Source organism: Rissa tridactyla, chromosome 1 (genome assembly GCF_028500815.1).
Source record: "Rissa tridactyla isolate bRisTri1 chromosome 1, bRisTri1.patW.cur.20221130, whole genome shotgun sequence".
Taxonomy (NCBI): domain Eukaryota; kingdom Metazoa; phylum Chordata; class Aves; order Charadriiformes; family Laridae; genus Rissa; species Rissa tridactyla.
The window spans coordinates 211,562,299-211,577,749 of record NC_071466.1 but is presented as its reverse complement, the minus strand read 5'-3'; the positions used below and the strand labels follow the sequence as shown (position 1 = coordinate 211,577,749).

The 15,451-nt window shown below is 47.8% G+C and overlaps 1 protein-coding gene across 5 annotated transcripts in view; it reads right to left on the bottom strand.

Moving 5' to 3' along the window:
• The window catches only part of FRMD4A (FERM domain containing 4A), a 228,483-nt gene that overhangs the window by 24,385 nt on the left and 188,647 nt on the right, over positions 1 to 15,451 (bottom strand). For all 5 annotated transcript variants that reach the window (XM_054188941.1, XM_054188944.1, XM_054188940.1 and 2 more), the window contains 2 exons: positions 13,848 to 13,986; positions 6,929 to 7,070 (listed from right to left, as the gene is read on the bottom strand). In XM_054188941.1, coding sequence (XP_054044916.1) covers positions 6,929 to 7,070; positions 13,848 to 13,986 — 281 coding nt within the window. The remainder of the gene's footprint in view (positions 1 to 6,928; positions 7,071 to 13,847; positions 13,987 to 15,451) is intronic.

The window sequence follows — 15,451 nt, the reverse complement described above, 5'->3', positions numbered from 1 at the left end:
GGGGCTCCCCTGCCCCTCTAGAGCAATGGCACGGAGAAAGCAGACCTTTATTATCTGCAGGAGTCAGGTACAACAGGATTCTACCTGGAGTTTACTGTGCACTGTACGATGGGGGTGAAGGGGGACTTCTAGATACATTTGCAGCTCGGCCTCCAAGTGTACAGTGAAGACACTCAGCCCAAGGATGTTGAAAACATTGCTGCCATTTCACAGAGCTCTGGAAGGAACCTGGGAACAGCTCTTTGTTTTGGCACCAGAACAGAGTGAAATCTGCGCTTTCAGCTTCATCTTTCATTGCTACTATTCCAGCAGACCGTTAAAGCTAAACTGAAAAAGGATGGAGGCTACCCATGCCATGAAACAGTTCTTCATTGGCCCAGGGGGAGCAGACAATCTCACAGATCTTTCCCATCACTATTTTCTGCAGTTTTCATACAGGAAGACAGCGGGCACTTATTCTGCAAAACACCACCCCGCTTTGTTACACCTTTTATTGGGCTGTCCTGGAGTGGGGGAGGTGGAAAGAAGGCTCTCTAAAAGTCAGCCAGGTTGAGCATCATCAGACAAAGAAGGACAACCTCATGGTAAGATGTTTGTTTAGTTGCTGTAGTCATCCTTATTTCATTTGGGTTTGCCCTCAGGGCAACAAAACTCAATCCTGCAAACACATCTGTGCTGCAGGAACTTGACAGGACCTTCTAGAGGAGCTTTGTATTTGCACTGGCAGGGAGAGCCCTCTCCAGCATTTAGTAATTCTCAGTAGTAACCCTGGTGAGCAGTTACTAGCGAAAGCTGAACCGATGAATTTCTTCACTGAATTGCCAACAAACTGCTGAGTACCGGTAAAAAGCTGCTCATGATTCCAGCAGATGTTTCAACCCCCTTTTTTTTTTTCTTTTGGGACAACTTTAATGACATACGTTTTCCTTTCAACTGCACTTCCCCTTTCCTTCCTCTCTCTGCTCCCTACCTCCACACCAGCTTCGGATTTATTTTTAAAACCTATTCGTTTTTGCACTGTGGGTTGCCACAGCAGCCTCATAGATGCTGAAACATTTAAAAGCATACGAATAGCCTAAACTCTGGCCAGGCGCCTGCGCTGATTCGGGGTGTGTCGACAAGAAGGAAACGGATGGCTTCTGGCTGAGCTAGTCCAGACCCAAATCAAGCACAGACAGTTCACGGCATCTGCTCCAGCTGTGCTTACCCTGTGTGAGAACCACGCTCGTCTCAACACTGACGCGGTCGGTGGCAGTGACCACTGAGTGCACATTTCACCATCTTTTTCACCCCTCCCAGAAAGCAAAGGAATTGAGGGAGATGTGGAAGCGCATTGTCACATTCTGAGTTGAGCAATGGGATTACTGCTGAAACCAAAGTCAACCACTCCTTGACACTCATGAACCAGTTCAAATTAACCAGTGTGTCTTTGTATCACAAACTCTTCCAGCGTAGCAAGGGTTCAAAGGACAGGGCTCATGGGTCGTGATGCTGAATTTTTTTAGCTTGACTATACCTGACTTGGGCATACTGAAGGACTTACTCATTTCTTCAGATCTTCCTGAAGCTTCTCCTTCAAAAACTGTTCTGTTCTAGTTGGTGGTGTTTTTTTGTTTTTGTTTTTCGAAATTTTATTTAAAAGCTGAACTATTTTGGTGTGCATTATTAGATATTTATGGGTTGGATTCTCTGCTTGTTCTCACGGGTGATTGATCAGTTAAGTGAATCACACCCATGTGAGATGCTTGTAAAGGAGCAAAGAACAGTGCTTTGTATCGCTGGGGTGCCCATAGCTTCCATTCGAGGCTCTTTATTTATAAATATGTATTAATCCAGCCTTGAGCAAGGCTGTGACCACAGACCTGCTTCTAAACCCAGCGGCAATTGACCCAAAAATGTCATAACAAATCAAAAGACCACAAAAACAACCAAAGAAATAATCAAAGACCAGCACAAACCAAACCAATCAAGCAGATACTACCTTAAATCGGCCTTATTAAATATGATGCTCACTGAGCCAGGGCTGCCCATTGCCTTCCAAAGGGGATCATCAACAGAGAAAAATGAGTCTTGAAAGATCATTCCTAACACAAGAGACTCGTGCTGCAAAAGAAACGGTTGACTGGGAGGCTTTCTCAGATATTTTATCTCCCACAATAAGGGATAATTCCTAATGCAGTAAACAGGAGAAACGTTGCTGAAATACGTAATTTCCCTGTATGGCTTTTGAACCTTTCTGTGAAAATTATTATTTAGCTTCCTTCCCATTTGCTGTGCAAAGATTTACCAAACTCTGCATTTTAATACATGCTTTTGCAGAACCATTTGATATCCCTAAAAAGCAAAACGGTTGTGAAAAGACACCAGGTACCAAGCACAGGGCCTTCTCTTTGGTGGGCACCAGGAACCTGCTGAATTGGGGGCTGTTTTTATAGCTGATGCTGCTGGTTTAATTTGGAAGCCAAGGAAATCGTACATGCCCTTTCCACTTAGCGTACAGGATGGGACACAGGTCTTGGTGACCTGAACACCCACTTAATACCCTGTTAGTTTGTGGATACACTACTCATCTTCCGATACCTACTTGTCCTCTCTGGACGATTTCTCCATCCACTCACATTCAGGAGAACAAGAGCTGTGAAACACGGGGGGAGAGCATGCTCCTCCCTGCCAAACTCAATCCTCCAGCAGAATTCATGACTGAGCTTCTTCACCCAGTGCTAATGGGCTGGTTTCTGATTGCTCCAATTCTGGTGAGATCAGGACAGTCTTGGTGATGGTCATGGGGACATGAAGCAAGTCAGTCCCACCCCCAAAAGGATCGGATCAAGGCGATGTGCTGTGTCTCTGCAGGGACTCTTGGCTGCAAGGTGTCAGCTCCAAGACAAGATTTGTTTTAAAGCTTGTCAAAGAGATGAGACCAGCAATGTGACACACCATTTTGAAGTGGAAAGCCCTCCCAGTGACTCACTGTCCCCATTTCCTCTACCTATTTTAACAGAGTGGAGTCAGCTTGGAAAAGGGATAAATGAGAAAGAAGAAAATAAGCAGGGAGGATAGATGGGATGGTGAAGAGCAGAGGGAGCCAAGGCTTGATGCTAGCTTCTGTGAGGGAAAAGAGATGCAACAAGGCGGCTGAGCAGCAGTGAGGTAAGAGCATCCAGGCAGGCATCTCTTCTCTTTCTCGTTTTGTGAGTGTCCTACTCCAGGAAAAACACATCTAAATATGGCAAAACCTTCACTCTACATCCGGCTGCTGGCTCCAGCTCGCTGGTGTTTGGTCGAGGTCCGCGGGGAAGGCTGTCCCCCGAGCACGGAGGGGAGGTCCCCCCACACTTGCTCCGTGCCAGAGCCTGGGCTGACTCACCGCGTCAGGATGTCAGTGCACAACAGCCAACAATCTCAGACAACCGCTATCTCTTGTCTCTGCCAGACAAATAGGATATCCTCCGCGGCGTGCGGGAGCCCAGCTGGAGCTGCTCCGCACAGGATGTGCTCAGATATCCTGTGGGCGACTACGTCTTCATGAGCCCCCGTGCTCACGGGCCATGCCGGAGGCTGTGTGGGTGCTGTTTATCTGCTCTGACACCCACCAGGGCGATCCAGCTGGGATACCGCCCTGCCAGATGGAGCGGTGGGGGCCAGGGAACCGGCTGGCTGGGCTCTGTCGTGGCATTTTCAAACGTAAACAGGCCTCTGCACAGGAAACCTCCACCGCTGATGAAGGAACGGGTCTCACAGGGCTGGAGGCTCCTCAAACACGTCTGCAGAGGTAAAGCAGAGGTGCTCCTCTGTGGTGTCTCCTCTGCCCACTGAGATGAAGAAGGCAGTCTGGGGTTTAGTCCAACAATACCCCGTCAGTAACAGGGCTCCTCACTAGCTAGGAGCCCCGCAGAGCTCTTATGGCACAGACTACTCCAAAGGAAAAATCCACCTTAGACCTAACTTGATTTCATTCCGATAATTATCTCTACTGGCTCTGATTAGGGTTCATGCCAGTGTGAAAGCAGAGCTTTTATTCACGGGCAAATCTTGTGCCAGGTGTCCAGGGATGGCTCAGAGATCCCGAGCAGAAGATTTCTGAATTAAATCACAGCAGCCCACAGTCAAAATGAGAACAAAAGTTAAAGAGTGAGCTTGTCAGAAGGGGACTTGGTAGCGTCAGGTATCAAAGTTGCAACTCTGCAGTGGACACAGACTGAGACTGAGGGCCTGGGAAACACAGAGGAGCTTAGGCTTTGGCTTTGAATTGCTGTGACCATGGGGAAGTCACTGTCCCAGCATAAGACTCCATCTCGCCTCTGCTGTGTCTTGAGACTGCACGTGATGTGGGGCAGCGACTGCCTCGCACTGCACAGCAGGATCTTCGCCAGACAGTGTGACAGCTGGAAGCAACAACAAATATTTCCTTGCAGTCTTGCTGCAAACCCAGGGAAGACATGCCAGCTTCGGCATGCTCCTCGTGGTGCTGACAGTCCCTTCAGGGAGGAGGTGTGAGATGGGGAGAGGAAATGGCTACAAGTAATTTCCAGGAAAAAAAGAACTGAGAACAGTAGGGAAGTGGGAGCAAACAGAGATTCAGTCCTGCCTTTGTGATTTCGAGTCACTCGGGGTATTTATAGCCTGGAAATCCACTGTGGCCACTTAATCATTTACACTTATTCTCTCCTGTGCGCAGGCTGTACAGCGATAACCCATCATTGTTGTGATTGTGGGCCTATAATCTTTGGCACAATGGGAGGAAAAGCAAAGGCTGGGATGGAGCCAATGACTGTGCCCAGTGGGGCAGGCAATGAATGCCCCCTCCCGTCCAGTGGGACAGGGCTGGGTCACCTCTGCCAGCCAGGCTCAAGAGAAGGGTCTCTGGAGCAGAGGGGTCTGGGTGACCATGTGGAAACAATCCAGGACCTCCAGTTCCCTGGTATCTGTCCTCCTCTGTCAGATGCCTTCTCTCTATACTTCCTTGTAGCTGCTGGGAGGCACACAACAGCAGCAAACCCCACAGATCTCCTTAACATTTTGGGGAGAGCCCTGTTCTCACAGCTGATAGGACCTAAAAGGCAGCTTCAGAGCACAGGAACCTGGAGGGAGTCATGCTTGCCTGGCCCAACAGCAGCACCTTGACCAAAACAGAGGTTCACACAGTCCTACACAGGTGTCCAGGCAGACAGATCCACCTACCCAGGACCGAAGAAATGACTCACCTGGTCAATGAACACTGCATGGGTCTAGTCACCAGTGCAATTCAGCTGAGTCTGCAAACCCCACACTCAGATAGAAGAGCAGGGAGCAAAAATATACAAAAAATAAAAGCATGGGCAGCTCACAGTTTGGGATTTCCATCCACATAATCCTGATAGGTGCTGGCCCTAGAAAAGCTTTTCTGGGCCTGATTTTCTGCTGGCTTTCACCTGGCTACTGCTTGCTCCCAGTGTGAGAGCAGAAGCAGACGCCCATGTGTTTTTTTTCCAGGAAGATGAAATCTATTAACATGAAACCAGGATTACTACCAAGCAGCTCTCACAAACTTGGGAATGGTGCCCAGGAGGCTACGATCTTGGAAAGACCGTAAGAACTTCCTTGGGGTACTTAACATTATTTACTTTCCAGCAGGAGAACTGGAAAAAATGCCAAACAAATAAAGAGCTCCAACAACCTGACACCAGTCCGGGAGCTGCTCAGCTACTGCAACTCCCTAAGCGATGGGAGGCACAGACGGTGGATTGTACACTGCATCAAGAAGACCTACGGAACAGAAAGGCATCTCTGTTTGTAGGCAAGGCAAGGAATTGCACAGCAGGCTGCTCTGGAGCTCTGTAAGCATTGCAAATTTTAACCCCTTGCTGGACCTTTTCCAAGCAGGAAAGAGTGGCTTTTAAGAGACATGAAAGATACAGTGATGCAAAGCTGATCTACTACACCAGTGTGGATTCAGTTTTAAAGCACTTGTGCTCTTAGATAGACTCTTCCCTTGTCAAGCATGAGAAGGTTATTCTCTGGTGTCACACACCTCAACACAATCAGGTTTGATAACTTGATGTGATGCTTAACAAAGGACATTTAATTGACTGGAACCGTTAATTATGGTGATACGAGCAACCTTGCCCTCCTGAAGAGCTTCTCACCTGAGCAGCTTCAAGCTGTTTGCAAACTGTGAATCATTGCTCTGCTCCTGGAGTGACACTTAGCACTGTTTTACACACAGCTTGCCCTGTTCAGATTGACAGAAGAGTATCAAAGAAATACAGACAACCTCCTGACTCTCCCTCCCTGGTCCTTCTCTTCTCATGCTCTAGTTCTCCTCTGTATCAACTTCTCTTGGGTTTCTTTCACAGATTATGTCTTCCTCATACAGCAAGTTGCTCTAAGCCACAAAAAGAAACCTCTAGGTCCCTGGCACTAGCTTGGTAGAGTGCTAGCAATAGCTCTATTGAGCCTGGGGTACCAGCCAAGTTCCAGCAACAGAGAGGCAAGGTAGGTGTGCACTCTATAAAGAAACCATCCTGCCTCAACACTGCTGAGGTACCTCACCACTTCCCAGCCTCAGTTTCCCTAGTGAGCTGCAGTGGCTGACTGCTTCCTCACTGCTTGTTGGTGCCTCCTTCACAAATGCATCTGCCTAGGGATTAGCTGGGTGCCAAGGGGTGCTTATTGTAGAAACTGTGAAGAGAGACCAGGTCTCAGCTGGAAAGTGAGAGGTTGGAGATGACATCCTGGGGCCAAAAAGGAAATGAGCAGCGGCAATGAGAGAGAAGGAAGCTGCTGTTTGTGGGGCAATGGCTGAGAGATGGACTGACACCGGGACAGGCAGAAAGGCTAAAGGGAAGTGATTTTCACTTCTGCAGTGCAGCTTCTGTCTGCTCCCCATTAAACCACGGCCATGACCCTTCCCACCATATTCTCTCCAGTTACAGGATAAAGGACCTACCCGACGACAGAAGACTCCCGCTGCTGCCGCTGATAATTTTGCCTTTACTCCCCATGTTGGCCAGCTTCGACGTCTTGAGCGTTCCAGTTTCGGTCAGGTCAATTGCAATCTCACTCAGGCTTCTTGCAGCATGAATCTTGGACTGGACGGGGACAAAGGAGTTAGTAATGATCTAGTACTTCTTTAAAGCTCAGAGAAGGAAAAAGTCCTTTTGCTGTGGCAGGAAACAAGCCTGCACAGCAAACTTGTATTATTTTACAAGAATAGAAGCAATCTGGCACGGCATTCACTGCTACAGTTTTGCACTTTTTACATTCTTAAGTGGGTGCAATTCTGGCATTGCTTCCTGTTTGTTATTTTCTCTGCTTTGCCATGGACATTTTTCCCTCTTAGACAAACTATATATGGAGTCACTGAATTACCGCATACAATAAGAAACCTTCAGAAATGCCAACATAATAAAGTGTAAAACCCAAAGGCTGAAGACCATCTCTAGCATTTAAAGTAAGCCAGGAGGGGCCTTTCCAAATCTGCAACGAGCTTTGGACCAAGACACAGTGAGGACATGGCTTAAATAGGCTGTCATGGGAAGCTGGAAGAAAATACTGGCAGGAAAACATGTTCAGGTTATGGTCCAGACTAACAAGCCGCATGCAATGGCCTTACTGTGAGGGGCCTCTTCAAAGCATTAACATTACGCCAGTAGAGAAACAACAGCCAGCCCCAGCTCAGTAAGGGGCCACTCTATGAGGAGTCACCCATCATACACCACCAAATGTCAACAATCTAGGCACCTCCAGGGGAAAGGAAACACATACTGCGTAAAAAGAATAGGATAGGATAGGATAGGATAGGATAGGATAGGATAGGATAGGATAGGATAGGATAGGATAGGATAGGATAGAATAGAATAGAATAGAATAGAATAGAATAGAACAGAACAGAACAGAACAGAACAGAACATTTAAGTTGGAAGGGACCTCCAACACTCATCTAGTCCTCCTCCTATCTTAGGTGGGAATGAGTTGACTACCTAAGATGTCATCCTTTCTCCATTGGCTATTGAAGGATTTGAGACAAGAAGATGCCCAGAAAGTTCAAGTGAGACAACCCCAGGACTGTCTCTTTGTTGAGCAGTGAGCTCAGTTGTGGTTATGCCCACAGAGCCAACAAAGGTAGAAAATGCCCAGGGCAAGGGGGTGAGTGACACTGAGCAACGAAATGAACACAGGAGCTGCTTGCAGGGTTGGGCTCACTCAGTCCTAGTGGCTGCGTTGCCTCTGCAATACATACCCCACTGTTAGCAGTCCACCATCTATCTCCAGTCCATTCTCCTGGCAGCCTCTACCAGGCGCTTAACATGAACAAGAGGATCGAGAACATCGATCAAAGTCACCAGGGATGGCCCTTTAGTTCTATCCCTAGCACTACCAGGAAGAAGAACTCTACATATGAGGGTGTCTTGGGTGGCCACAAGAATTTTCCAGTCCCTTTTCTGACCAGTACAGCTTTAGGATCACCTTAAAATAGCAACTGCCACACCAGGACAACTCAAAAGCCTCTCTAGTCCTCTATCTCATTTCTGACAGGGGTCATCTCCAAGCACTTCAGAAAAAAATAATAAGGAAACTTTTTATTAAGCCATTGTGGAATAATCTGTTCACATGGAAAATTTCCTCCTGCCTCTTCTGAACTAATGCTTATGCTCTGAGCTCTGTTTTATGTATTGATTGTTGAATTCGCTTCAGGTAACGAGCCATGCTAACAAGGAGGAAACCAACAACCAGGAAGAAGCTTGTTGTCTGTAACACGGCACGCCAAGATGACTATTTCATCTCCAACCTGGAAACTGGCTTCTTGCTCGCTGACCCTCATGTGAGCTCCTCAGTCATGGATGGAGGGAGCTTGGAGCTCAGCTCACCACCCAAATCCCGCAAGGCTTGTGCTGCTGAGCTGCAATGCCTGTTTCCCAGAACTCAGAAAGTTGTTGGGACATTGTGCCGAGGCTCTCCAGTCACACAAAGACTTTTGTTCAACAGGATGGTGAAGCCCCAGTTCACCTGAGCATTCACCTCTGCACCTCCTCAAGGCTAGAAGAGACTCTCAGCCCCAGTCACACAGCTCATCACAGTGTTAACAAATCAGAAGCTGATTGGCATCCACGTACCAGGATGTGATCGGTTCCCACTGGAACTAACACAAGATGAGACCACAAGGAACACTTGCCATGATGGGATTTTCAGTGTTATTTCACATCCTCAGGAAGCAGAAATCATTTTAACATGAACTAATGCTGAATTGATGGCTGAATGCTCACCACACTGAGCTTCACTCTTACCTCTGTTACTGATTTGCTGTGGGGCTTTGGGTAAGACACTTAAGGTTAAGTTCTTAGCGATCCCCTGCCTCTGTTTGCAAATCAGTGAAATAATAAGGGAAGTAAAATGTGTCCCCATTGCACACTGTATTTTTAAGATTAATTTAAGATTGCAAATGAAGACAGCACTGGGAGACCCTTATACTGAAAACATCCTCAGAAGCATTATCATAATTTAATATTCCTGGGTATTTATAGGCTCCATCGTTACCATTTAGAGATATCCAAAAGCCTCACAAGCTTATTTCCACAACAACCCCAGGAACAGGGTGTGTGCATTCACTCATTTGAGGGCAGAGGCTGAACTACCCACCAAGAAGCCAGACCAGACCAGGAAACCAGTACTGACCCTCTTAGACTAACAATACAACCAGTTGGACACTTCTCATTTCCAGCAGCTCCTCCCCAAAATCATCCCCAGGAGAAGGATAGCACTCTTTTAGCTTCTAGGATCTGATGTTTCTGTTCAGAAACAAGGTCTGTGAAACATGTTCTCTAAATAGCTCTGGAAGGTTAATTCTAGGCGAAGAGCAAAGTCACTGCTTTTATCTAACGAGAGTTCCTGCTACTGAAGTCTTGATAAGGAGCCTGAACATGAACCACTGTCTTGCTGCAAAGCCAGATCTTTGGAGGTAACAAGTGTTCAGACTGCTGCTGTCCAGGTGATTTATCCCCTGCAGGTGTATATACGCTGTATATACCTATAAGTAGAGTTATGTATACCTTGTACAACCCCAGGAACAGCCATACTGATCAAACTCAGTATCTGCCTAACCCAATATACTGAGTCCTTGCAGCGGATGTCTAGGAAACGTACAAACGCCACGTCTGCGCAGGCAGGTCCTGCCCTCCTGCTCTGCCAGGCAGCGGTTCTCCTGTATTTGCAGGATAGTTACAGTGAGAAGCCCTGTAGTTTATTTCCACTCATATTCAGACTGCAAATTAGAGCAACGCTCTGGTCCTACCTGTTTAACTAGGCATTAACTAAAATGCTGAGCGAAGGCAATGCAACTGGAGGCTGTGGTCCTGGCCAGCATGCCAAGCCACCAGCAGCTGGAAGTGTGCCCTATGTAGGGCAAACGAAAAAACAGTGTAAGACCAAAGCCTGGCATCACTGGAGCCAGATGAGAGGAAAAGCAAACCAGAAGCAAGCAGATAGGGGATCAGCAGGGCAGAGTGATGCTCCTCCACAGAGGATGCAATCCAAGCCTGCTGAAGGTTTGGTGAAGGTTGTAGATCTGACCACAGTTGTGCTAATGATGTCCTGCACTAAACAGTTGGGATGGAGCATCTCCTGAAAGGAATGGGGTTAATTTTTCATGTTGCTCAGTCCCTGCTGCCTCTGCTGCCTACAGCAATGCCAATCAGCGTCGGGTGGTCTTGTGCTTTGGACAGCCCCTCATCAGCGGCAGGAATCAGACCAACAACTCATTTCACACAGGCCACTGAGCAGCAGCCAGCGCGAGGCCTGGGCTAGACTTCGTACCGACAGCACAATAGTGGAAAGCTAGATTACATCCCATTAGCGCTCCCTCGGGCCTTGCGGTCCCCTCCAGGCTCAAAAATCTTAAAGCACTTAGCGCAGACCTGCCAAGTCTCATTTACATGGAGGGAGACTGTCTCATTCATGAGTCATTTCAGAGCATGGGGCCAAACTGATCCCCAGTGCTGTTCTGACAGGGTCAGAGGGTGGAAAAAAATCCATCAGTGAAAAGCAAGAGTAGATGGACACTAGGGATGAATTTATCCCTCTTGTTTGCAATGATGGGGCTTTGCTGCAGGTGATTTTTTGAAACCCTCGGCCTATTTTCTAGCAGTTCATTCACCCAAAAAGCCTTGCACTTGGAGGAATGTGCTGTTGGAAATTCCCAGAAACAGGGACTTCTCAAGGCTTCTAGGCCAAGTGCTTGATTGACTCGGTGCAGTCAACGGAGCAAAGACATGCCTTGAAGTCCTGCTGCATCTGTCTCCTGAAAAAAAGGGAAGCTGACAGGAGTTCTGCACGCTGACATGTTCACTCAGAAAGCTGGGGATCTTTTCAGCCTCCATGTTACGCTTCAATTGCAGGGAGAGAGAGAGACAGATCAGCAGGGAGCAAGACGCTGGGAACTCGTCGAGCTGGCAGGAGTTCAATGCAGAGGCAGGCTGCAAAGAAGGCTGGGACCTCACTTCCTTGCAAAAGGGTCAAAATCCAGGCAAAGCTGATTTTATTTTTTGTAATCGAGTGAAAAGGCTTTTCTAGTGGAGCTGTGCAGACCGTCCAGATCCAACTGGTGCCCAGCTATGTGAGCAGCATGGAGTTCAAGCTTGCTTTATCACTATGTCATATCTCCTGCCATCTTATCTACATCACTGGAGTGAAGGCTCAGTTGCAGTGAGCTCCAGCAGGCTTTTTCTTCTAAGTTTGTTTTTATTTCTCTTTCCTTTGTCAAAATGATATGAAATGCCAAGTTTGAACATGAAAGGAGGGAATATCTATCTTTGTTTTGAAGTTGGGGATTCTGCTGAAGCGGGGACTGAGATTTAAGGGGACGCGAACCCATGCGACCTGAAACTCAAATAAATGTTTGTCTAAGCCCTTGAGAGCTGAAATGAAGACATTTCACATTGCCCCACTCTGGAGTACGTCCTACTGGTTTTCAAAAGCAAAGCGCGCATGAGTACAGTGTCCCGAAGTGACCAGCAGGATGAGTTGAACAGATCAATTAAAATTGATGGATCTATCAATCTTGACAGTGTCACGTGAAAGATGAGGACAAGAGACTAAAATACCAGCTTCCTTAGGAGAAAGGGACAAAAATATTTGTATGCCTTAACTTCAAAGCCTCAGCGTGACCACCGGGATTATTGTGACAAAGCACACTGACATGGTCACAGACGTGACAGGTTGACAAACGAGGGCTGGTGGGTGGCGCTGTCTGTAGGCCTGTGAGAAAGGGGAGATCAGATTGAAACACAATCTGCCATCAACAAAAGAAGTCACTGAAGGGAAGTCCTGGGCATTCAAGAGACCCAGTTTCTTACTAAAAAAATGGGAGGAGGAGGGAATCTCCTTTTGTTTGCTGGTTGCTTGTGACCTAAATACCTTGCAGCTAGATCAGCAAAATCCATCTGGCTAAAAGTAAAACAAAATAAACTTGTTTGTTTGCTGAGTTGTCTTTGTTGAGAGCAAAACAGAGAGGGCTATGCATTGCCCTGGTGTTGCTGAGGGGGGCAGGAAAGCATTACCTGCTATCCGATGAGCGTGCAAATATACAGCTGGCACTTAGGCAGGGGCGGGAAGTTAGCTACACCCCTAAATTCAATCCAGCTCACAGCAACTACGGTGAATCCTGGTTTTTTGCATTAGATGGGACATGGCCAAAGTGGGTGTGACCCAAGGCACCTGAAAGTCCCACCGACTCTACAACAAAGTCACCGAGATCACGACGGGGGGAAGCAATGTCAGAAGGGTTTAGAGTGAGTTGGACTAATAGCACACTGCTGGCCCTTCACGCAATTTCAGCAAGCCAAATCAATTCATTTAACTGGCAGAAAAATAATGCAGCAAAGAAAAACAGGAAAAAGAAATATCTGTCTGCCAGTTTAGTGGGCTGAACTGGCTCAGGGAGGGACCTGACAGGGCCAGGGCCTGTGCAAGGGAGGGAGGGAGCAGCCCCTGCCTGAAAACGCGGGCAGTGCTTTCAGCAACAGCAAGATGTTAAAATTGTTTCAATCATTTGGAGGAGTATCACGCTGCACATTCCTGCCATCTCACCAGAGATGGGGGGCAATGCGGGCAGCTGTATAAAAAGGTACCCACTCAACAGACTCTACCTTCTCTGTAAATTTTACACCAGCATGCTCACATGGAGAGGGGCATTTGCACAAGAAATCTCTCTTCTGTCTCAAAGTAGTCTCAAAGTGATCAAAGCGATCTCCTGCTGCTCTGGGTATGCCTAAAATTACTGATGATGAAAGGACTTAGAGGAAGAACACACACTCCTCTGGTTTCAAGGTGGTTTCTTTTGTGTATTGAGCAGCCCTTTGTGCAGCACCAGATCAAGAGTTTCCTTGTAAGGCCAGGTTATCCGCATCCTGCTGCCCTCCTTCTGTTGTGAGACTCTGCATGGAGAGGGAAATGACATCCCTACCCCTCATTTCTAGGAAAATATGATAGCAAAAAGCAAGGGACAGCAAGAAGGATTCAGAAACAGGTGCAGAGTGTGAAGCTACTCTGAACTCAGTTATTGGAAGCTGTCCTAACTGTCAGAGTTCAAGAACCAGAAGACATGTGGAAATCAACCAGACAGGGACACAACCCTATCTGCTTGCGAACTTTGGCTCCTCCAATTTGGCCACAGTTCAGTACAACTGTTCCCTCAATCCTCACTTCCATAGACATGAACTCGATACAAATTCTCTCAATCTGGCCAAAGCCAGCAGATATTTTGAGTCAATCTGCCTTTTTTTTGATCTCAAGTGGAAAGGGAGGGCAGGACCGTGGGACGTGAGAAGGAGTTACCCACCGCAACATGCACTTCCCACCTCCAACAGGCTTACCTTGCTTTGCTTTCTGTCCAGGTAGAACTGATGTTGACTAATGGCCATAGCCCAGATAGACTTTATTAGTGCTGGACAGGCGTACCACGTATGCACAGCGATGCCACTATGCCCAAAAGTCCTCCTGGTCACAGATGCCCTAGAGAGGAGAAAAGAAGGAACTGGGGTTACACCACGGTTTCCTTGGATTGTTTTCTGTGGTAGAACCTATCACAGACCTCATAGTAAAAGCTGCTGTCTTCACTGTGCGCACCCTTGTGCTAATGTGAAAAAAATGCTTCAAGAACGGCAATAAATAGCTAACCAAGGCAGGAGAGCATTTATTTTAAATAACTCCTTGAGTTAGCAAGCTCCAGAGGGCTAACAGTAAAGATCATCCAGTTTGTCCAGTTCAGACTGTGTTCCTGGGTTTGGCTGAGCTGCTGCTGACCTGCTACGTGTCTCAGGGGAGTCACCAATGCCAAAGCACGTGTGAATCCTCCGTGTCTCATCACGCGCTGAGACACCCGAGGCCAAGTCCTCACACCCTGCACTACCTCTGGCTTTAGGACCCAGGTGACAACTGAAGATCCACAGGATCAATAGCTGCTTTAGCGAATGTGGGAGAAACTCTTCAGGTACCTTGACTTCCCCACTTGTAGACAGATGTAGCAGGACTCGCCACACAGTATGGGAAAGGGGAGTTGTGAGACCCCGAGAGGGCTGCCTAGTGCCCTGCAGAGAAGAATGTTACTCAGCGATTAGCTGAGTGAATATAAAAACAGGAAAAATAAGAGCTAAATGTTTCCTCTGTGGGACTCCCAATTGTCCTCAAATATTAGCAAAAACCACAGGTTCGGTTTCCCCATGCTTTCACAGCTGCACAAAACTGCTTGATTATTCCTCCCCACGCCTCAACTCTAACCCCACCAGCAGAGCCCCTGGCACCAGCACACACAGGCTTGCAGCACCCTGGTCTGCAGAACTCCTCCCGCTGCAGGGATGTAGCTCTGGCTGGAGTAAACCAAGCCACTGATCTACAGAGCCCCAAATAAATGAGGTCCTCGTTTCCAGTCTGTTAACAAAAGTCTTGTGGCGGAGTACGATTCTGAAATGAATGCGAGTACACAAGCGAGCTCAGAAATGTGACACTTCCATTATAGCCTTTCACGTAGGGATGTGGATGGCGAAGAGGTGCCAGTGCAAGAGACAGCCTGGGGACCAGGGCGTACTGTGGAGGGGCTGCCACAGTCCATAGCCAGCAGGCACTCTGTGCGATGCAGACGTGGAGGTGACGCTGCAGGACAGCCCAGGAGCTCTACTGTGCAGTGCAAGGGATGGTCAACTCTCTTCCCAGCACTTGGAAGTCCTCACGCCTGCCAAGGCAGTGGTTCCCCTCCTGCACTGGCCACCTCTCCTCAGGTGCCTGGGGGCTACTGCCTTGCCCCAAACTGGAAGTGACCGTGGGGAGAGGAGGTACATGGTCAAAAAAGTTGTGTTAGAGCCAAGAATGAAAGAAAAGCAAAGCTCTGCAGTGAAACGGGAACTGCTGGCCAGGTTCAGCCTGGGAAAGAGCTAACAGCTCTTGTGTCAGGGCCTTTTCAGTGCTGCAAAATGTGTTAAAG